The sequence below is a fragment of the Bos indicus genome, chromosome 14 (genome assembly GCF_029378745.1).
Source record: "Bos indicus isolate NIAB-ARS_2022 breed Sahiwal x Tharparkar chromosome 14, NIAB-ARS_B.indTharparkar_mat_pri_1.0, whole genome shotgun sequence".
Classification (NCBI taxonomy): domain Eukaryota; kingdom Metazoa; phylum Chordata; class Mammalia; order Artiodactyla; family Bovidae; genus Bos; species Bos indicus.
Window position 1 is genome coordinate 76,219,163 of NC_091773.1, and position 22,417 is coordinate 76,241,579.

At 38.6% G+C, this 22,417-nt stretch overlaps 1 protein-coding gene across 1 annotated transcript in view; it reads left to right on the top strand.

Annotated features, from left to right (window-relative positions):
* CNGB3 (cyclic nucleotide gated channel subunit beta 3) overlaps window positions 1-22,417 on the top strand; it is a 187,263-nt gene that overhangs the window by 8,901 nt on the left and 155,945 nt on the right. Inside the window, exon 3 of the mRNA XM_019973506.2 lies at window positions 11,232-11,358. Coding sequence (XP_019829065.2) covers window positions 11,232-11,358 — 127 coding nt within the window. The remainder of the gene's footprint in view (window positions 1-11,231; window positions 11,359-22,417) is intronic.

Below are 22,417 nucleotides of genomic sequence, written 5' to 3' on the forward strand. Positions count from 1 at the left end.
GTAAACTTGAGTGTATTTTCCATGTCTGTAAGTCTGTTTCTGTTTGGACCTGGAGAAGGGAAAGGCTCCCCACTCCAGTATTCTGGCCTGCAGAATTGCATGGACTATATAGTCAATGGGGTCGCAAAGAGTTGGACATGACTGAGCGACTTTCACTTTCACTGGCTATCTGTATGTCTTCTTTGAAGATATGTTTATTTAGGCCTTCCATCTATTTTTTTTTAATTGGGTTGCTAGTTTTTTCTTATTGAGTTCTATGAGTTATTTGTATATTTTGGAAATCAAGTTCTTGTCAGTCACATCATTTGCAAGTATTTTCTCCCGGTCTGTAGACTATCTTTTCACTTTTTTTATGGTTTCCTTTGCTGTGGAAAAGTTTATAAATTTGGTTTGTTCTCATTTGTTTCTTTTTGCTTTCCTTGGGAGCCTGACCTAAGAAAACACTGGCATGATTTATGTCAGAGAATGTTTTGCCTAGGTCCTCTTCTAGGAGTTTTATATTGTCACGGTGTATGTTTGAGTCTTTAAGCCACTTTGAGTTTGGTTTTGAGTATGATGTACTTCATTGATTTACACACAGCTGTCCAACTTTCCCAGCACCGCTTGCCAAAGAGACTGTCTTTTTTCATTGTATATTCTTGCCTCCTTTGTGGAAGGATTAATTGACCACAGGTATGTGGGTTTATTTCTGGGCTCTCTTCTGTTCTGTTGATCTGCATGACTGTTTTTCTGCCAAGATCATGCTATTTTGATTGCTGTAGTTTTGTAATATTGTCTAAAACCTGGGAGAGTTATGCCTCTTGCTTTGTTTTTTCCCTCGTGATTGCTTTGGCAATTCTGCATCTCTTATATTTATATGATTCCATATAAATTTTAGGATTATTCATTCTAATTATGTGAAAAAATCACGGGTAATTTAATAGGAATCACATTAAATTTATAGATTGCTTTGGGTAGCATGGCCATTTTAATAATGCTAATTCTTCAAATCAAACAGTATGAGATATCTTTCCATTTCTTTAAATCATTCTGTTTCCTTTATCATTGTTTTATAGTTTTCAGCATATAAGTTTTTCACCTCCTAGGTCAGGTTCATTTCTAAGTACTTTGTTTTTTGATGAGATTTTAATAGTATGAGTTATTTTATAATAGTAATGGTCTCAAATCTGTGGTTCTCACATAAAAATATAAGCTTAATGGCATGAAACCAAGGATCACATCTTCAGGATTATAAGTTTATTCTTATTATATTTTATTCAAAGTGTATTTGTAAGCTTAATTTTCATGATTGGTAATAAAAACTCTTTGTGGAAGCTTCATTTAACAGAGGAGCTATTTGAGTAGGAAGGAGAAAAACAGCATCATTTAAATTTGCAAACTAAGCATGTCTTCAAAAATTTTAATAGGAATAACAGATACTTTGTTTTGAAAAAGTAAAAGCAAAATTATTACTGCTTAAAGATAGCATCTTACACATGGTTGGTATTTTTGTGTTCTTCACTTCAAAACATGCAGGTGCAATGTCATAATATCTGCAGATGTTGATTTCTGATTATAGAACTCTTATCTTCTGCTGAGCATGGTTTAATTTATATCTGCATGGAAATGAAGAATGCAATATATTTTGGATTCAAATAAAGATAACTTACTAAAGTCCTCTTTTGATTACAATCATCTTTCTTAGGATTACACTTCATTTATGTTACATTGAATGGTTCTTTAAATAAATGTTTTGGTACCAGGAGGGAATATGTAAATACTTACCTAGTGATTCATGATGCTGTAAAGTGACTCTGTTGTGTGGAAGTGTATCAAAGTTAGGTGCCCATCGCCAGTACAATGTGGTAGGTTGAATAATGCCCGCCTCAAACATGTCCACACCCCAACCCCCAAAACCTATGAATTTCTTACCTTACATGGAAAAAAAATGCTGATGTAATTACGTTAAGGATCTTGAGAATGGTAATATTAGTCTGGGTTATCAAGGGGACCACAGTGTAGCCAGAGGGTCTTTACAAGCAGAAAGCAAGAGGGCCAAAGGCTGAAGAAGGGGATGGGATAAGGGAAGTAGAGGTTGCATTGATGTATTCTGAAAACGGGGGAAGGGACCCTGAGCCAAGGTATACAGGCAGCCTCTACAAGCTGGGAAAGATGAGGAAGCAGATTCTCTCCTAAAACCTCCAGAAAGAACACAGTCTGTCTTAAAACTTCTGACTTACAAAATTTCTGTTGTTTAAAGCCACTACATTTGTGGTAATTTGCTATAGCAATAGAAAACTGACGTATATGGCTTCAAAACACTCCATACTTTTAAAAGTCACAATTAAAAACATTTTTTTCTGTCCAGACAATCATGCAATTAATACTAAAGGCAGTGTTTTATACTAGAAAGGGCATTGATTTTAGAGTTTGACACTCCTGAATTCAAATTATAATTCTACTACTTACTAGTTTTTCTGTGATCTTAGTCAAGATATTGGAGAAGGCAATGGCACCCCACTCCAGAACTCTTGCCTGGAAAATCCCATGCACGGAGGAGCCTGGTAGGCTACAGTCCATGGGGTCGTGAAGAGTCGGACATGACTGAGCGACTTCACATTCACTTTTCACTTTCATGCATTGGAGAAGGAAATGGCAACCCACTCCAGTGTTCTTGCCTGGAGAATCCCAGGGATGGCGGAGCCTGGCGGGCTGCCATCTATGGGGTCGCACAGAGTCAGACACGGCTGAAGCGACTTAGCAGTAGCAGTCAAGATATTAAACATCTCTGACTCAGAGCTTGCTTATATATAAAATAAGGATAATACTGTCATGACTAGGTTGTGGGTATAAATTTAAGTAATATAGGTGAAGTATTGAGCATTGAGGTTTGTAAATTCCAGTGGTGACAGAAGTCAGGGCGTGCAAGTGAGGATTGCTCATGCCCGATCCAAAGAGCCCCGAGGCCACGCGGATCCTACCAGCCGCTTCCACGTGGGGATATGGGTCACATGCTTCCAGACATTTCCATCTCCAGTCTAGAGAGACTGCAAAGACAAATCTTAGCTTGAAGTGTCCCAGTTTTTAAACATTGACTTTTTAAATGTTCACAGATTTCCTTTTTTAAATCCCAGAAGGAAAAACTGAATTCTTGTCAAATTTAACCCATACCACCATCCCGTGGCCTCTAACCCACCACCTGTAGGTTCTCCATGTTGTTCAAACCTGTGGACGCTGACACCCTCAACAAGATGCGTTTAGTTCTCCTCTTACCCTTCCCTTCCTCTCCACTCGTGCCTTTCAGCCCAGACTGTGTTGCAAACAGATTACAGCTGTGGGATCCCCCTGAATCTTCTGGGCCAAACAGCTCTCCACAACCAAGATCCCAGCACTCCAGGTCCAGTATAGTGTAGGTCTGCAGAGCATCCCAGGCCTTGCCAGCTCCCTCCATCTCTCCAAACTGACGTGGCCTGCATCTCAGCTGCTTCTTAACAGTTTGAACAGAGATCCAGAGAGATAACAGCTCTAGAGCAAAACTATTCTAAAAAAATAAAACGTGTTGACTTTTTAAAATATAGACCAAAAAAAGAGGGGCAATCCTAGCTTATTTAAACAAGAGACCCTTCTTTGGGCTTCCTGGGTGGCTCAGACAGAAAAGAATCTACCTGCAATGCAGGAGCCCTGGGTTCGATCCCTGGATCCAGAAGATCAGCTGGAGAATAGAATGGCTATCCTCTCCAATATTCTTGCCTGGAGAACTCCATGGACAAAGGAGCCTGCCGCCTCTGGTCCATGGGGTTGCAAAGAGTCAGACACCACTGAGCAACTAACACCACTCTTTAGTCCTTGGCAGTAACAATTAACTTGTACAATTTAACTTGCCTTATGTGGGATAGGAAAATAGACAGACTATCTACTGAAATCTAATTTATAAGTATCAGTAAATTCCCCATGTAAGAGCAAACAGCTTGACTGGCATCCAGAAGAGGAACTACTATGGTTAATTTTAGCATTATAGTCCATTCTCTGTGACTGTCAGTCCTATTCACCAGCTAAAGGTAAGATGGGAATATAGAAACCACAACAACAATGACAAAAATGAATTAAATTTTTACCAAAATTGCTCCAAGCATATTTCTCTGCTTCATCTGAAAAGAAACAGTCTTATATAGTATATAACTAGAATTATAGAGCTCACTAAGGAATATTCTTTCAAAAATGATACCTAATGTAGTGATGGACAAAAGAAATGAGAAATGAATAAACTTGGCATGTGAAATTTCTGAAAATTTAGTCTAGAAAAAAATATATATATCTATACCGTGTCTTTTATGGTTTGAAATGAGGAAGAAAAGTCCAAACCATGCTGGGTTGGCAAGGGACAGAGGAGTGATCAGGGCACCTTGGGTGACAACGGCTCACTGTAGGAAAACTTGTGGATAACTGGAACTGAAAAAGCAGTCTGGGGACAGAAGCTGTCCTAGGGGCTAATTGCCTTCTCTGACTCTTGTTTCACGGTCAACGTGGCTTCAGTTCTCAAGATGGCTATGTTCCTGTCTGCGTATCTCCTCTGGACTGCTCTCCCGCCATCTATTCACTTCCTGGTCCATAGTCCAGAGAGAGTGGTCTGCCTGACTCAGATAACAGCCTTTGTTCCCAGTGCGCAGCCTCCGTTACAGCGTGGCGCTCTCCAGGCAGCTGCGGACGGCCGCCTTCTCTTGCTTGCCCCGCTCTGGGCGCCCTCAGGCACTGTTCCTGCTTGTGACGTAGCGGAAGTGGGGGGCTGTGTCGGCTAAAAGAATAAGTTAGGCAGAGAAACCATACTCTGTTTTAAATATCAAACGGAAGAGCAGACTAGGATCAAATACCTCCGTTTCCATCTTTTTTTTAACTAAAAGCTTGAGACTGTAACCAATGTGAATTGGATGGGTATTTTTGCTCATTTATTATTTTTTGGACAAAATGCCATTTTTTGTAGCTTGAATGATTTAAATATATTTGCATAATTCAGTTACACCAAACTCTGTTTTTAGGCTTCTTTCTACTAAAAAAAATATAGGAAATCACATTCTGCTTTCCAAATCCCTGGAATCCTTTCAAGTAAACAAAAGTTCCTGTATACCCCACACACATTAATGCTGTGCAGACATGAAGGAGTTAATATAGATACTTTTTTAAAAGATAATTTTAATTTATCGTAGTCTGGCTGGTGGAACACTTTGTATTTATATTGCATTTTTCTCAAATGCAGTCTTTATCTAATCCTCACAGAAATCCCCATGACAAAAGTATTTCTCATTTTATGGATGAGGAAACTGTTATAGAAAAGCGACTTATCTAGAGTCACCCAGAGAATTAGTGATGTAAGGATTAGAGCTCTCTATTCGGTACCTAGCACCAGTAAATCACCACTTGCCTTAATACCTATACATAAAATGTATTTTCTAGATGAATTATTCCCTACAAAATGTCCTGGAAATCAAGCATGACGTTGAGAAAGTACCAGAGCTGATTCTGACACAGTACCAAAGCTACCTTATGTGGATCTGTATTCTTTTTTGTTTGCTATTATTCATTTTTTTACTTATGGAGATGCATGTTAAAGCAAAATCTGCCTAAATGTAAAAACCCCTTCAGGACTTCTTAGCGTGTTACGGCTGCCTGGAGGAACGCTAACCTCTGACCAGATTCAAGGACCTCATCTGACACTCTTGGCAAAGGCTTCTGCCTGCACACCTCCAGCAATGGGGCCGTCACTGCCTCACAAAAATGTGCGTTTCACTGTTAGACAAGTTTAAGAATGTTTGAGGTTTGTTTGTGTGTTTTATAAATTCCATGGATGGATTCTTCCTGTGCCTTCTGGACTGTGTGAAATAATTTTATTTTCTTGTCTATTTAATGGCCCTTCAAAGAATTGGAAATAGTGGCTAGGTCACTAGTTAGTCTTCAGTAACTTAGCTAAAGAACTTAAGTTCCTCAACCATTCCTCTAATAGGAAGGTTTCCAGAACTCTCACCTACTCTGATTCCTTCTTCCTTAGATTTTTAAAAATTGCATGAGCACTTAATGTAAAGTACTCCATTTTTCTATTCAGTGGCATTTCAGGGTGCTCCATCAGACTCCATTGTACATGCATTGCTATAATGTTTGCCAGCGTCCTCCGTGTCATTTCACAATCTGCAAAGATGTAATAAAATTTCAAGTGTGATCAAAGTGTTATGTTCTAATTAAAATTATTCTAAGGATACCTATAGTCTAGCAACTATAAAATTAATCACAAGCTGAGCCATAAATATAACCTTGGGTGCCCATTAATCATATGCTTCGTAAACTGTGTTATTCACTTTTTAATGCCAAATGTTCATTCATTAAGAGGAAAATAACAGTATCATTTATGCATCTAATCAGAGTACTCAGATTTAGTCTTTATTAATTCATCCAGCAACTAGCACTCAGGTATTGTTGGCATCTAATAAGAGCAGAAGCAGAAGATATTAAGAAGAGGTGGCAACAATACACAGAAGAACTGTACAAAAAATATCTTCATGACCCAGAAAACCATGAAGATGTGAACACTCACCTAGAGCCAGACACCCTGGAATGCGAAGTCAAGTGGGCCTTAGGAAGCATCACTATGAACAAAGCTAATGGAGGTGATGGAATTCCAGCTGAGCTATTTCAAATCCTAAAAGAGATGTTATGAAAGTGCTGCACTCAATATGCCAGCAAATTTGGAAAACTCAGCAGTGGCCACAGGACTGGAAAAGGTCAGTTTTCATTCCAGTCCCAAAGAAGGGCAATGCCAAAGAATGTTCAAACTACTGCACAATTGCACTCATCTCACATTCTAGCAAAGTAATGCTCAAAATTCTCCAAGCCAGGCTTCAACAGTACGTGAAACGAGAACTTCCAGACGTTCAAGCTGGATTTAGAAAAGGCAGAGGAGCCAGAGATCAAATTGCCAGCATCTGTTGGATAATCAAAAAAGCAAGAGAATTCCAGAAAGGCATCTACTTCTGTTTTATGAATTACACCAAAGCCTTTGACTGTGTGGATCACCACAAACTCTGGAAAATTCTTAAAGAGATGGGAATACCAGACCATATGACCTGCCTCCTGAGGAATCTGTATGCAGATCAAGAAGCAACAGTAGAACCAGACATGAAACAACAGACTGGTTCCAAATTTGGAAAGGAGTATGTCAAGGCTGTACATTGTAACCCTACTTATTTAACTTATACGCAGAGTACATCATGCAAAATGTCAGGCTGGATGAAGCAAAAGCTGGAATCAAGATTGCTGGGAGAAATATCAATAACCCCAGATATGCAGATGACACCACCCTTATGGCAGAAAGTGAAGAGGAATTGAAGAGCTTCTTGATGAAGGTGAAAGAGGAGAGTGAAAAAATTGGCTTAAAACTCAACATTCAAAAAACAAAGATCATTGCATCTGGTCCCATCACTTCATGGCAAATAGATGGGGAAACAGTGACTGACTTTATATTCTTGGACTCCAAAATCACTGCAGATGGTGACTGCAGCCATTAAATTAAAAGATGCTTGCTCCTTGGAAGAAAACCTATGATCAACCTAGACAGAATATTAAAAAGCAGAGATATTACTTTGCCTACAAAGGTCCATCTACTCAGAGCTATGGTTTTTCCAGTAGTCAGGTATGGATATGAGAGTTGGTCTATAAAGAAAGCTGAGTGCTGAAGAATTGATGCTTTTGAACTGTGGTGTTGGAGAAGATTCCTGAGAGTCCCTTGGACTGCAAGGATATCCAACCAGTCCATCCTAAAGGAAATCAGTCCTGAATATACATTGAAAGGACTGATGTTGAAGCTGGAATTCCAATACTTTGGCCACCTGATGGGAAGAACTGACTCATTGCAAAAGATCCTGATGCTGGGGAGATTGAAGGCAAGAGGAGTAGGGGACGACAGAGAATGAGATGGTTGGATGGCATCATAGACTCAATGGAGTTTGAGCAAGCTCCCAGAGTTGGTGATGGACAGGTAAGCCTGGTGTGCTGCAGTCCATGGGGTTGCAAAGCGTTGGACATGACTGAAGGACTGAACTGAACTGAATAAAAAGATTTGTTTTTGAAACAGAACCCATAATGTATTTGCTGTTTTAAGAGTTAGAAATTTAACTAAGTAATAAGATCACCTGCATCAAATATTCCAACCAATGAAAGCATTTTCAGGTCTTCTTTTTACATTCATCCAAAAAAGAGCCACTTGAACCAATGCCTAATTAAGAACTTTATTCCCAAATTAGTTTCTTTATTTGAATCCCTCCTTTTGCAGCAGTTTTTTAGTGCCACTGATAAAATATAGAAGGTTGATGACTTTTCATCAATCGTTTCCTGTCTTGAAGAGGAAAGCAGGTGTTTCACACCCACGCAGGTCGTCACCAAGCCCTGCTACCAGGGGGTCAGGCAGTCTGGAGGTGCATTACTGAGGCCCAGGCTGGAGACAGAATCAGCCAGGTTTTTGGAGAGCACTCAGTACTCACCCTTGCGCATTCAGTAAAAGCAGCCATATCAGAACACTCTGATATCTGCCATGGGTACACATTCCAGGGCCAAATTTGACCAAGTATCCTGATGAGATCTGGCAATTGCTCGACAGTGTGCAAAGAGCACAGTTGGCAGGAAGGCTCATTCCGTTCATTTGTGCAGCTACAAAAGAGGGAATCCTGCTGTCCATGTGCAAAACTGGGAACAAGTACAATGCCCAGCTCACAGAATTCTACCCAGATGCCAATGTGAGGTTTGCCATGTATTTTGGATTTCTCTTTCATGACGAAGATGATGCAAACAATGTGACCATCTGTTCCCACAAACAAAATAACATGCTGCATGGATGAAAAGACACCCACACTGACTATGGTTGATGGAGAGCCTTTTGTTTTCAGTTCTCAGAGGTATTTTTTTTTAGTTGTTCTGCTTTGAATCCAAGAATGGAAAATAACTGGTTTCTCATCTTCATCAATAAGCTATGATTGAGGATTTATTTTATAATTGAAATGCTTATCCACAAAGCAAATTAGGCTATAATTAATTTCTAAATAGCCCAGATTTGTCATAATGGAGCATCCTTTTAGAAAGGCTTGGTAATATCTAGAGGAGACCTGGTAAGATGTGAAGATCTGCTTACTTAGTTTAATCCAAATGTTGTGGAATAAAGATAAATTCTTTATTAGAATGGAAGAAAATAACTGCTGCAAAACGATTGGTCATATAATTGGTACTAGCAGAAAAGTAACACAGCAAAGATACATATGCTGTGGATTGAATTAGCAATGGAAGAGGAAGAAGAGGATAATATAACTTATACCCATGTGCCTCTCTAAGAAGTAGTCACTAAAAGTCTCCTAAGGAATATTCTGTTTTACAGATTCTGCCTCTTTTATATTCAGGAGGGCTTTTTCTGAATTCTTTTATTCATTTTTCATGCTCTACTTCAATCCTAATATTCTTTGGGGGACAGGTGTTTCTAGAAATTCATATGTGCACAAAATAACTCATAGCCCTTTTTTGGTCCAGACTCCTTTGATGAGCTCACGTTAACCCTAGTTCCTCTCCATGGGAAAAAATTTATACAAAACATATAGTGTCAAGAGTTCCAGTCCAGGAATGTACTGGACATCCACAGCCAGAGGTTAAGAACTCTGCTTTAAAATACCATACAGTGATTGCCCCCAATATTTGTAGACATAGGAAAAAGAGTTGGCCATCCGCTTTCTTAGGCAGCAGTACATGGCACAGTGTCAAAGATCTGGAAAATGACTGTGGGAGGTGGATAAAAAGAAATAGATATGACTTGAGCCAAATACATAAGGAAAATTCTTCTCTTTTATTTCTATCTCAAGTTTCTTAGTACAAAATGACATATGGAAAGTGTGTTTCCTATCTTCCAGCCAAAATTACTTTAATTCCAAAACAAAGGTAAATAGATGCAAAATGAAAAAAAAAATCATCTTGGAAAATCCAGGAGTTTGTTGTATATTGTGTTAGTCACTCAGTCATGTCTGACTCTTTGCGATCCCATGGACTATAACTCACTAGGATCCTCTGTCCATGGAATTCTCCAGGCAAGAATACTGGGGTGGGTTGCTATTCCTGTCTCCAGGGGATCTTCCCCACCCAGGAATCAAATCCTGATCTGGCCACATCACAGGCAGATTTTTTACTGAGTCAGCAGATAATTTTTTTTTTTTTAATTGCTCAAGTAATGACTTGACTTTATTCTTGAAACATGTTCCTGAAAAGCTTAGTATATTGAAAACCTTTAGATGGATCATAGCAATTTTGATATTAAAGTACTTGTATGGTGAAAACTTTTGTAAAGTAAGCGATCATCTCCCGATTTATCAGTTTTGCAAACCCAAATTTTCAATACTGTGTTGGCTTAAGTTTTTAAAATTATAATGTACTATAATAAAGTAAGAATCATTATTTGGGCTTTGATTTCAATTTCCTAAACATAGTACATCCAATTAAAAATAAATTAGAAACTGTGAATAATGAATTAAATTGTATTCATTGTATTTCTTTGCCCCCTCTATATTTTCTTTTTATATTAAGCAATTTACTTTCATTAAAATATTCTCTAAAATTCAAATATTTACCCATGAATTGATTATTCCCTGGGTAAATTACAATTTAAACTATATTAATTGGAAATTGTATTTGTAGGTTTGAATGAATAAATAAAAATGAATCTAATACATATTAGCTTGCATTGCTTCTTCAGAAAAGAGGTCATAGCTAAAATGATCAAATCAAAAGCCATTTTTATCAATAAGCAAAATTAGAATGCAAAATTCTAAATACCAATGACATCCTTTTTGCCTATTTTATTTTTCTGAATTTTTGATGAATCAATTTCAGCCATAAATTATGAATACTTTAGCGAACTGAAAATGCCTTTTGAATGTTAATTATTTTGAATATTAATCCTTATTAATCTCAGCTTTGCTAATATCAAAAAGAAATTATACCATGTGAAATTTTTGTTGCATAATGCACCACATTTAAGTGTATTTTTTAATCAGTCTGAAGGTTCTGCATGTTATTAAGATCTCCTGAATAAGATCCTACTTTGTTCAGAGGAATCTGAGAGGAGGTGTTCTGGAGAAGACCATCCTGAAAAAACAAAAACAAGCATCATCTGCTGTCCAACACAGCTGTATTAAGAGTGGCATATATTCTTCTATTTATATGTTGTTTCTTTTCCACAGATAAAGTCTCTGAGAAAAATACACATGAAGATAGGACCACAAACCCTGACCCTCAAAATCCAGCAGCATCAACTGGAGCAAAACCAGAGCAGAAGGAAATGGAGACAGGGAAAGAAGACCCGGTCAGGTAAGAGCTCAATAAAACACCTAACTCTGCACTCTGAACTTCAGACAGCTAGTCCTCATGGACACGACTGAGCGACTTTCACACTTTCCCATTCCTCACTTGAGCTGAGCACAGGCCGAGAGAACTACAGCAGTCACACGGCACAGGGGACCCGGGCCGGAGCTACAGGGTGGTTTCTGTCTGTCCAGCTCACTGTTCCTTAGCAGCCCGCCACGGCCGCGAACCAGGATCTTTACGCAGCCAGTTGGCCATAGTCCAAAGCACACCAACAAAGACATTGTAGTCACATATCTGAGTCATTAATATCATCTTGCCAATAGCCTACATAGTTACGAGGCTTGAATTTTTTTAAAGGACTTGAAGAGAATGTATGATTCTTCTCTGAATTGCAAAGAAATAGCTACTTCAATTCTGCAAACATTTTATTGTTCCAGAAGATTATTATTTCCTTTCATCTGCAAAAGAAAGTGTGATATGATAACCAAGAATAATTATAGAAAGAGATAATCTTCATGCCACTGAAGGAATACAATTATATAAATACTTCCCACAAAATTAGTGGAAATATCACAAAGGAAATGGCAATTTCCATGTGAATCAGCAAATCCACAATAAAACCCAATTTGAAGCTCCTTCACTTGGCCACCGCTTGGCATGTTTTTATGTGTCTGCTGATCCAATTTGAATTGCTTTTTCGGGATACGTTTTTCGGGATACATTCTTCTTCACCTAATAGAGTACTTTCACTTTTCTGAAATAAGCGTATCCTTATTTAAGAGGCAAGAAGACCTGTCATTTATAAAAAAGTTAAAAGTACCTTGGCTTCTCCTGCACCCCCTATTCCCACTCCTCTCCCAGCCGCTCTACTGCATTAAACTGTGAGCTGCCAAGAGGTGTTACAAAGATCATCTGGGGCCCAGGGTATTGGGTTGAACAACAGGCATCAGAAAAAGTTCATTTTTAATAAGCATAGATTTGACTGCATGAGAAAATAAATTCAAGCTTACTCTACCACACATACAAAAAACAGCTTGACAAAAAGTAAACATGACATTTTATTTAGGCAGAGAGAAGATACTTAAACTCTGAAGTAAATATTGGACTCTCAAAACTGGGATAAGTATTTATATTATATCTGTAACAGTTGGCGTTTATAGACGGTTTACAGTCCTTTTGGTGAGTCACTGTTGTCTTTACTGCAAAGACAAGCTGCCAAGGCACAAAAAGATTAATTAGTTTGCCTCTAGTTGTAGGGTCAGCTCCGCCAAGATCAGACAGTGGAAAAGTCAGATCCCGGAGCGGAACTCTCCCTGCCTCCCACCAGTACACTCGCTGCTAATCAACAGCTTAACTTTCTGAACTGATCTCTCTTTCTAGCATTTATTTCAGTATATTTTATTTTTTGTAACAACCAGGATGATAGGTAGTTTTTCAAAGGACTGGAGTGGAAGCCATAACTAACATTTTTCAGGATACATTCTTCTTCACCTAACAGAGTACTTTCACTTTTCTGAAGTATGAAAATGCAGACATTTCAGTTACCCGGAAAATGGATCATATCTTAAACACACGAAACTCCTGGACATGGCCTTGTCTGTTACCCCAGAGCGTAGTTCCTTCCCCTTCTTCCTATGTCTCTGCTCCAGTCACACCAGTCCCATTTCAGACTCTTGGACTCATGAACTGATTATTCTCTGGAACGTTCGATTATTCATTTTGCAATATGGGCTTCCTAGGTGACTTAGACAGTAAACAATTTACCTGCAATGCCGAAGACCTGGGTTCAATCCCTGGGTCAGGAAGATGCCCTGGAGAAGGGAAGGGCAACCCACTCCAGTCTTCTCGCCTGAAGAATCCCATGGGCAGAGGACCCTGGCGGGCTACATTCCACAGGGTCACAAGGAGTCAGACACGCCTGAGTGACTAACACTTTCACTTTGCAATATAAGCAGCAAAATCTCTTGAGAATTACTGACAGACTGAGTAGACCCATGTTAGTTTAAAGCTCTGGCTTTATAGCCAACCACACTTTTCCTCAGGATGGAGGGACAGCCAGTTACATTGAAGGAGCAGCTTAAAAGGATGACTGGAAATTCCAGCGTCACTTTTGACTAATATGACTAGAAATCCTAATTTTAAATCCCGTGGAGGACTTACCAAAGCCTTCCTCTTTTGATTTCACAGGCATCAAGGGTACCACATCTTGAGTCCTAGAGAGCAGAGGTTTTGTACATAACTAGAAAATATCAATGGTAAAATAAATTTCTATTAAAAGTATTATTTCACAACACTCTCAATGAGTAGTAATGATTTTGATATCTTCAGTTATTAAAAATCAGCAACTTTAAACCTGGGCAAAACCAGGTTTTAAAAAGCTCCTTCTCCTTGAAAAACATTAAGGATTTGATTGATTGCAGGTGCTAAATATAGAAGCTGTGTGAATGACATTCTCACCTTAACTTTTTGAACTTAAAAAAGTTAGAGTATTAATAAATAAAACTTAAAGTCAGGTTTTTTATTGTAAGTGCATATATTTTATCCTCTGACCTAAGCCGTGGGTTGAATAGGAATTATGTGTCCAAGCTGATTGATTAGTATTGGGGAGAATGCTTGTTGTAGATTTTTTCTGTCTTTGTGTGTAAAGTGCACTGTGATATTATTGATTATGCCTTTAGTTTCTGTCACACTTAGCAAAAGATGTGCCAGAGGTAGATAACAAGAGAATCAACAGGATATAGATATAAATATATTTTTAACAAGATTGTTGTTGTTCAGTCACTCAGTCATGCCCATCTCTTTGTGACCCCATGGACTGCAGCATGCCAGGCTTCCCTGTCCTTCATCATCTGGAGCTTGCTCAAACTCATGTCCATTGAGTTGGGGATGCCATCCAGCCATCTCGTTCTCTGTCATCCCCTTCTCCTCCTGCCTTCAATCTTTCCCAGCATCAGGGGCTTTTCCAGTCAGTCAGTTCTTCGCATCAGGAGACCAAAGTATTGGAGCTTCAGCTTCAGTATCAGTCCTTCCAATGTATGTTTAGGACTGATCTCCTTTAGGATTGACTGGTTGGATCTCCTTGTAGTCCAAGGGACTCTCAAGAGTCTTCTCCAACACCACAGTTCAAAAGCATCAGTTCTTCAATGCTCAGCCTTGTTTATAGTCCAACTCTCACATCCATACATGACTACTGGAAAAACTGTAACTTTGACTAGACGGATCTTTGTTGGCAAAATAATGTCTCTGCTTTTTAATATGCCATCCAGTTTTGTCATAGCTTTTCTTCCAAGGAGCAAGTGTCTTTTAATCTCATGACTGCAATCACCATCTGCAGTGATTTTGGAGTCAAAGAAAAGAAAGTCAGCCACTGTTTCCCCATCTATTTGTCATGAAGTGACGGGCCCTGATGTCATGATGTTCATTTTCTGAATGTTGAGTTTTAAACCAACTTTTTCACTCTCCTCTTTTACCTTCATCAAAAAGCTCTTTAGTTCCTCTTTGCTTTCTGCCATAAGGGTGATGTCATCTGCATATCTGAGGTTATTGCTATTTCTCCCAGCAATCTTGATTCCAGTTTGTGCTTCATCCAGCCCAGCACTTCGCATGATGTACTCTGCATATAAGTTAAATAAGCAGGGTGACAATATACAGCCTTGACGTATTCCTTTCCCAATTTGGAATCAGTCTGTTGTTCCATGTCTAATTCTAACTGTTGCTTCTTAACCTGCATTCAGGTTTCACAGGAAGCAGTTAAGGTGGTCTGATATTACCGTCTCTTTAAGAATTGTCCAGTTTGTTGTGATCCACACAGTCAAAGGCTTTAGCATAGTCAGTGAAGCAGAAGTAGATGTTTTCTGGAATTCTCTTGCTTTGTCTATGATCCAATGGACACTGGCAATTTGATCTCTGGTTCCTCTGCCCTTTCTAAATTCAGCTTATATATCTGGAAGTTCATGTTCACATACTGTTGAAGCCTGACACGGAGAATTTTGAACATTACTTTGCTAGCATGTGAAATGAGTGCAATAGTGTGGTAGTTTGAACATTCTTTAGCACTGCCCTTCTTTGGGATTAGAATGAAAACAGACCTTTTACAGTCCTGTGTATAAACAAGACTTTATGTATATAAAGAGATTTATTATAAGGAATTGTCTCTGATGATAATGGAGGCTGGGAAGTCCCAACATCGCCAGGCAGTGAGCTAGAGACCCAGGAGAGCCAATGACATAGTTCAGGTCTAAATCTGAAAGTCTCAGGATTGATGGTACAATTCCAGTTTGAACGCTAGCAAGCTCAAGACCCCAGAAAGCACAAAGAGTCTGAATGCAGGAAGAGCTCTTGTCCCTGCCAGAAGGAGTCCCTCTCACTCATAGGAGGGTCCGCCTGTTTGTTCTGCTCATGCAGGCCCTCAGCTGATTGGACACACAGCTGTGTACTCTGGCTGTGGCTGTGAGGGTGCTTTGAATGACTTTAACATTTGAATGTGTAGACTAAGTAAAGCAGAGTGCCCTCTCTAATGTAAGTGGCCCTCATCAGATCAGTTGAGGGCCTGCATGAGTAGAACAAAACGGCTGACCCTCCTGTGAATGAGAGACTCTTCCTGGCAGGGACAGGAGCTCTTCTTGCCTTCAGACTCTGTGCCTCCTGGGGTCTTGAGCTTGCCAGCTTTCAAACTGGAATTATGCCATCAATCCTGAGACTTTCAGATTTAGACCTGAACTATGTCATTGGCTCTCCTGGGTCTCTAGGTGGTCCTGGTGGTACAGAACCCACCTCCCAATGCAGGAGACATAAGAGGTGCGGATTCGATCCCTGAGACGATCCTCTGGAGGAGGACTTGGCAATCCACTCCAGTATTCTTGCCTGGAGAATCTCATGGACAGAGGAGCCTGGCAGGACATGGTCCATAGAATTGCAAAGAGTTGGCCTTGACTGTCGTGACCTGGCTTGCTTGCACAAATACCCGGGACCCTGTGGCTCAGGGTAGGTGACACATACTATTAATTATCACACCAGCTCCATTACTCACATAAAGCAGTTGACACTATACAAGTCCTTGTTTTTCTGATGCTAAAATATGGTCTTTTCTCACCATTTCACAGCCCTCTCCTCTTACCTGCAATGGACTGAATGTTTGTGCTCCTTCAAAATTCACGTGCTTAAACTCTAACCCCCATTGTGATAGGGTTAGAAGATTGGGTCTTTAGGAGGTGGACTCCATCATAAATGAAATTCTTGCCCTTATAAAGAGGCCCTTGAGAGCCATCTTGTCCTCTTTCCACCATGAGAGAATACAAGAATCCTATAAAACAGAAGAGAGCTCTCACCAGGACCCAACTATGCTGGCACAGTGATAAACTTCCAACCTCCAGAACTGTGAGAAATGAATTTCGGTTGTTTATATGCTACCAGTCCATTGTATTTGTTATAGCAACCTCAACTGAGCAAGACATCACCCAACTCCTTAACTTACAGCCTCAGTATGCTTAGACACACACAACAGTGACCTTCTTCATTATGCCACAGAAGAGAAACTCTAATGTTAACTATTTACAAAGTTACACCACATGTTTAAAAAATATTCTCTTTTCTCAAATACAGTTTTGTGAGGATAGAGGAGTATGAATATATGCCAAAGCGAAACTGACATATTATTTATGTCTATTAGCTCTTTATACAAACACAAAAAGGTGAGTAAAGTTTATATTATTATTATAAAGATGTGAATTCATAAAATAAAATCACTACTGTGATCCTGTGATTTTTTTCATCCAACTCCCAAGAAGTTTCTAAATACAGTCTAAAATTAATTTTCTAGCCATAGTAATAATACTTATCTCAGATACATGTCAGCCCAGGAGGAGATTTCTTTTCAAGATATCCAAGTATTACATGTCTACCTTTCTGACTCCATTCTGAATCCATTTTTGGTAAACTAGTTTATTTCTTTTTATATTTATTATTTTTTATATCACTTCAGAATTTTTGTAAACTGTTTAGCCAAGGGGAAAATGTTCTTTGCAAATATTCCCAGGAAAAAAGCAACGAACTCATTATCTTGTCAGATGAATCATTTAGCTTCTAAAAGACATGGGGTTCACCCCTGGAAAGTCCCAGTGATGCTGTTTGTCCATTACTAAGAAAAACAGCTTGTTTCTGGCATTCCATCTCAGCACAGTCTTATTTTTTAATATAAAAAAGTGTATTTTGATGGGCGCTAATGAATAGCAAGCAAAAGAAGATGTGTTTTGCCTGGAAATGTCAAATAGCTATGTCTGAAAAGGAGACAAAGTTGAATGCCTGATAGGTTAAGTGGTTAAATGATGAACAAGCAAGTGAGTGAAAAGTTCAATGCCGTGACTAGAGTGCACTGCAAGACTGACTTTTACCGTCTAGTGTATGGCTTTTCATCACCACCGCTACCCATCATGCCAGGAAGGAAGGTTATTTCTTTGAATAGTCTTCTGTGTTCATAATAGCAATCAGTCTCTATTTGGGTGGTTTTCAAATAGGCAGTACTTCACAGCAGGAACAATGAATACAGAATAGAATTCAGAGTCTTATCAGCACTCATAAACACTGATGTTTATTGTCTCGTAGCTAGAAAAGGCAAGAATCACTGCCAGAAAGATACTTAAAAATCCATATGTGACTTTATAATTGCAGTAGAAAAGGAATGTCAGCTATCAAGTTTATAAAATAAAATACAATTGATACTGTAAAAATTTATAAGATTGTAGAAACCATAAAATCAGCTACCCATTTGCTGATTTTATGAGATGAATAATAAAGAATGATGCACTATTACACTTAGCCCCAATTAAAATTTGCCTCTATGGTAAGCAATACTTTTATAATTAGACATTGCAAACACTTTTAACAACAGATTGGCAACTCATATTAATAATGATTGCTAACTACATTTCTAGCAATATGGCAGACTAAATATTTATATTAATAGAAAATTCTTTGAGGAGAATTTAATCAAATCTACTAGGTAAAATGCAAAACCTACATTTGAAAGCATTCCCCAGCTAGTGAAAAATAAATTCTTCTGATAGAAAGTTTTAGAAACTGGATGTTTGCCTTGAGGATTTTTCGAAACTCTACAACCTAGATCTGAGTTGAAATATATCACTAGTGAAATAAAACCTGGGATTAAACCGGATGCAAAAACAGATTGGAAATTCTTTCATAAAACTAGAATTCCACCAGGTAACCCACCGCAGGGTAAACTATTTCTCAGAGAGAAAAAGCTTGAGAAATACTTGGTCTTTGTCCTGATTTTGAGTGGGAAAAATGGAAGAAATTTAAAATTGGGGAGGGAGGCAGGGGATGGGGAAGAAAAGAGGAAAGAACATGGGAGGAGATGAAAGGGAAAGGAAGAAAAGGAAAGGGGAGAAAATAAAATATTAGCTACAAGTCAGTATTCATATAGGCCTGGAACCAAGATTCTTATACTATCTGTATCCTAAAAAAAAATGGAAGCTAAAAAATATTTAAAATAATTAAGTTTAAAAGCCCAGATATCTTCAAAAATCCAACAACATTTGGAAGATAGTAAACCTTAAAACCACATCTCAAAATATCCTTATTGATAAAAGTCCAATTTTAGTCCAATTTAGTCAAAAATTAATAAACATATGAGGAAATAAATAACTATGAACAACACAGCAGAAGCAACAAACTGCAGAATCAGACTCTTAAAAACCTACAGAGGATGAAATTATCCAAAATAGTATATTGCATAAAATAAGTATGCTATATATATATATTAAAAGAAAGAAAAGATTGAAAATAAGACAAGAAACATCAAACAAGAATTTGTCAGAACTGACAAGGTATTTTTGCAAATTAACTGAGAAAAACATCTAGAAAAAATATATATAACCTCTAAAATTAGAAAGTTCGTGAGCTAGACCACAGATTAGAGAGTTGAAGAGCTAGCAAAGTGGATGATAAATCAGAAGAAATCACCCAAACTTCCACCAGAAAGCAAAAGGATAAAAGCTATGAGAGCTAGATTAAAATTAACTGTGGAGGCAAGCAGGAAAAGATAAAAAATGCATATAATCAGAATTCCAAAAAAAAAGGTAATAAATAGAATGGTAGAGAATAAATATTCAAAGAGTTTTTATTCCAATCCCAAAGAAAGTGAAAGAAAGTGAAGTCACTCAGTCGTGTCCAACTCTTTGTGATCCCATGGACTGTAGTCTACCAGGCTTCTCTGTCCATGGGATTTTCCAGGCAAGAGTACTGGAGTGGGTTGCCATTTCCTTGAAAGGCAATGCCAAAGAATGTTCAAATTACCATACAATTCCACTCATTTCACATTCTAACAATATGATGCTCAAAATCCTTCAAGCTAGTAGGCTTCAGTATACATGAACCAAGAACTTCCAGATGTACAAGCTGGATTTAGAAAAGGCAGAGGAACCAGAGATCAAATTGCCAACATCCACTGGATCACAGAAAAAAAAACAAGGGAATTCCAAAAAAAATCTACCTCTGCTTCATTGACTATGCTAGCCTTTGACTGTATGAATCACAACAAATGTGGAAAATTCTTAAAGATATGGAAATACCAGACCACCTTACCTGTCGTCTGAGAAACCTATATGTGGGTCAAGAAACGACAGTTAGAACTGGATATGGAAGTGACTAGTTCCCAGTTGGTAATGGAGTACAACAAAGCTGTATATTGTCACCCTCCTTTGTCCATGGGATTCTCCAAGTAAGAGTACTGGAACGGGTTGCCATTCCCTTCTCCAGGGGATCTTCCAGACCCAGAGATCAAATTCCAGTCTCCTGCATTGCAGACAGATTCTTTACTGTCTGAGCCACCAGGGAAGTCAGAATGTACATGCAGAGTACATCATGTGAAATGCCATGCTTGATGACTCACGAGCTAGAATCAAGATTCCCGGAAGTAATATCAACAACCTCAGATATGCAGATGATACCACTTTAATGGTAGAAAGTTAGGAGGAACTAAAGAGCCTCTTGATGAAGGTGAAAGAGGAGAGTGGAAAAGCTGGCTTAAAACTTAACATTCAAAAAGCAAAGATTATGGCGTCTGGTCCCATCACTTCATGGCAAATAGATGCAGAAAAAGTGGAAGCAGTTACAGATTTTATCTTTTTGGCCTCCAAAGTCATTGTGGATGGCGACTGCAGTTATGGAATTAAAAGACACTTGCTCCCTTGGAAGAAAAGCTATAACAAACCTAGACAACATATTAAAAAGCAGAGACATCACTTTGCCAACAAAGATCCATGTAAGCTATCATTTTTCCAGTGGTCAGGTACAGATGTGAGAGTTGGACTTTAAAGAAGGTTGAGCACTGAAGAATTGATGCTTTTGAACTGTGGTTCTGGAGAAGCCTGTTGAGAGTCCCTTGGACTGCAAGGAGATCAAACCAGTCCATCCTAAAGGAAATCAGCCCTGAATATTCACTGGAAGGACTGATGCTGAAGCTGAAGCTCCAATGCTCTGGCCACCTGATGCCAACAGCTGACTCACTGGAAAAGACCCTGATGCTGGGAAAGTTTGAGGGCAGGAGGAGAAGGGGACGACAGAGGATGAGATGGTTGGATGGCATCACTGACTCAAAGAACATGAGACTGAGCAAATTCAGGGTATAGTGAAGGACAGGGATGCCTGGCGTGCTGCAGTTCATGGGGTCACAAAGAGTCAGACACGACTTAGATACTGAACAGCAACAAACCCTAAATATATTCTAGTAAAACTTAAAAGTACAAAAGACCAAAAAAAAAAAGGTATTTTAATTAAAAAATACAGGCCACATAAAATAGGAAAAATAAACTAATATCTGACTTAACTGTAACAGTGGAAACTAGTAGACAGGAGAATAACATTATCATGATTCTAAAAGTAATAGTCTAGGGTTGTCTACCTGGTGAAATTATTGTTCAAAAATTAGCATAAAATTGAGATACTTTCAGTCAAGCAAAAAGAAGAGAGCTTAGAAATGTTTTAATGTATACTTTAGGAAAAAAAAAAAAACTATCTGAGGAGGAAATATTCACACTGGGGTAGTCAGGGATCAGACAAGAAAAAGAATTTATTGTAAATATTTCAATAAAAATACCAATTATTCATTTAATTAATAAATAGTTAATTTAAAATTAATTTATTATACTTAATTCTACATTATTATTCTAAATATTATACAAAGAATTCTGCAGTTTGAGAATTGTTGTAAGAGGTAGGAGAGCTGCCTATAAGTTCAAGGGTGGAAATTGCAATCCAGAAATTAGCTGCCAAAGCCACAGCTGCCCATTAATTTCAAAGCTGGATACTGGCAGTAGAATATAGATTCTGAAGAAGGCTTAAGAAGATCTGCTGATTCTGAGGAAATATGCTCTGGTCTTCTGCCAGATAACAACTTCCTTTTAACTTTCAAATTGCCTACAAAAAGTCTCTCATTGGTGGAATGTAAATCAGAACCCTTCTGGCAGAGGAGTCTTAAAAATAAGGTTGCCAGGCCTTCAGACACTGCAATAACAAGGAAGAGTCAGAAATGCTGCTGATTGCAAACAGACAATTCAGCACAGAGATTCGATAACAAATGAATGAAGGAAAACATGTGGACAAACGGAGACCAACACTGACACCATGAAATAATTACGGAAGTGAAAGTGTTAGTTGCTCAGCCGTGTCCAGCGCTTTGCGACCCCATAGACGGTAGCCCGCCAGGCTCCTCCATCCATGGGGTCGCAAAGCGTTGGAATTCTCCAGGCAAGAATACCGGAGTGGGTTGCCATGCCCTTCTCCAGGGGATCTTCCCAACCCAGGGATCGAACCTGGGTATCCTGCCCTGCAGGCGCATTCCTTACCATCTGAACCACCAGCAAAATAATTATAATAATGTCTAAACTGAAGGTAAAAAATGAGATAGAACTGAACTATTGCCTCTATGGTAAGGTGATTACATACAAAGAATTAAGAATTCGATCAATTTTAGAACTTCCTAATGAAACACACATGTTAAAATATATTTGAAAAACACTAATTTAATTAAAACATACACTAAATCTAT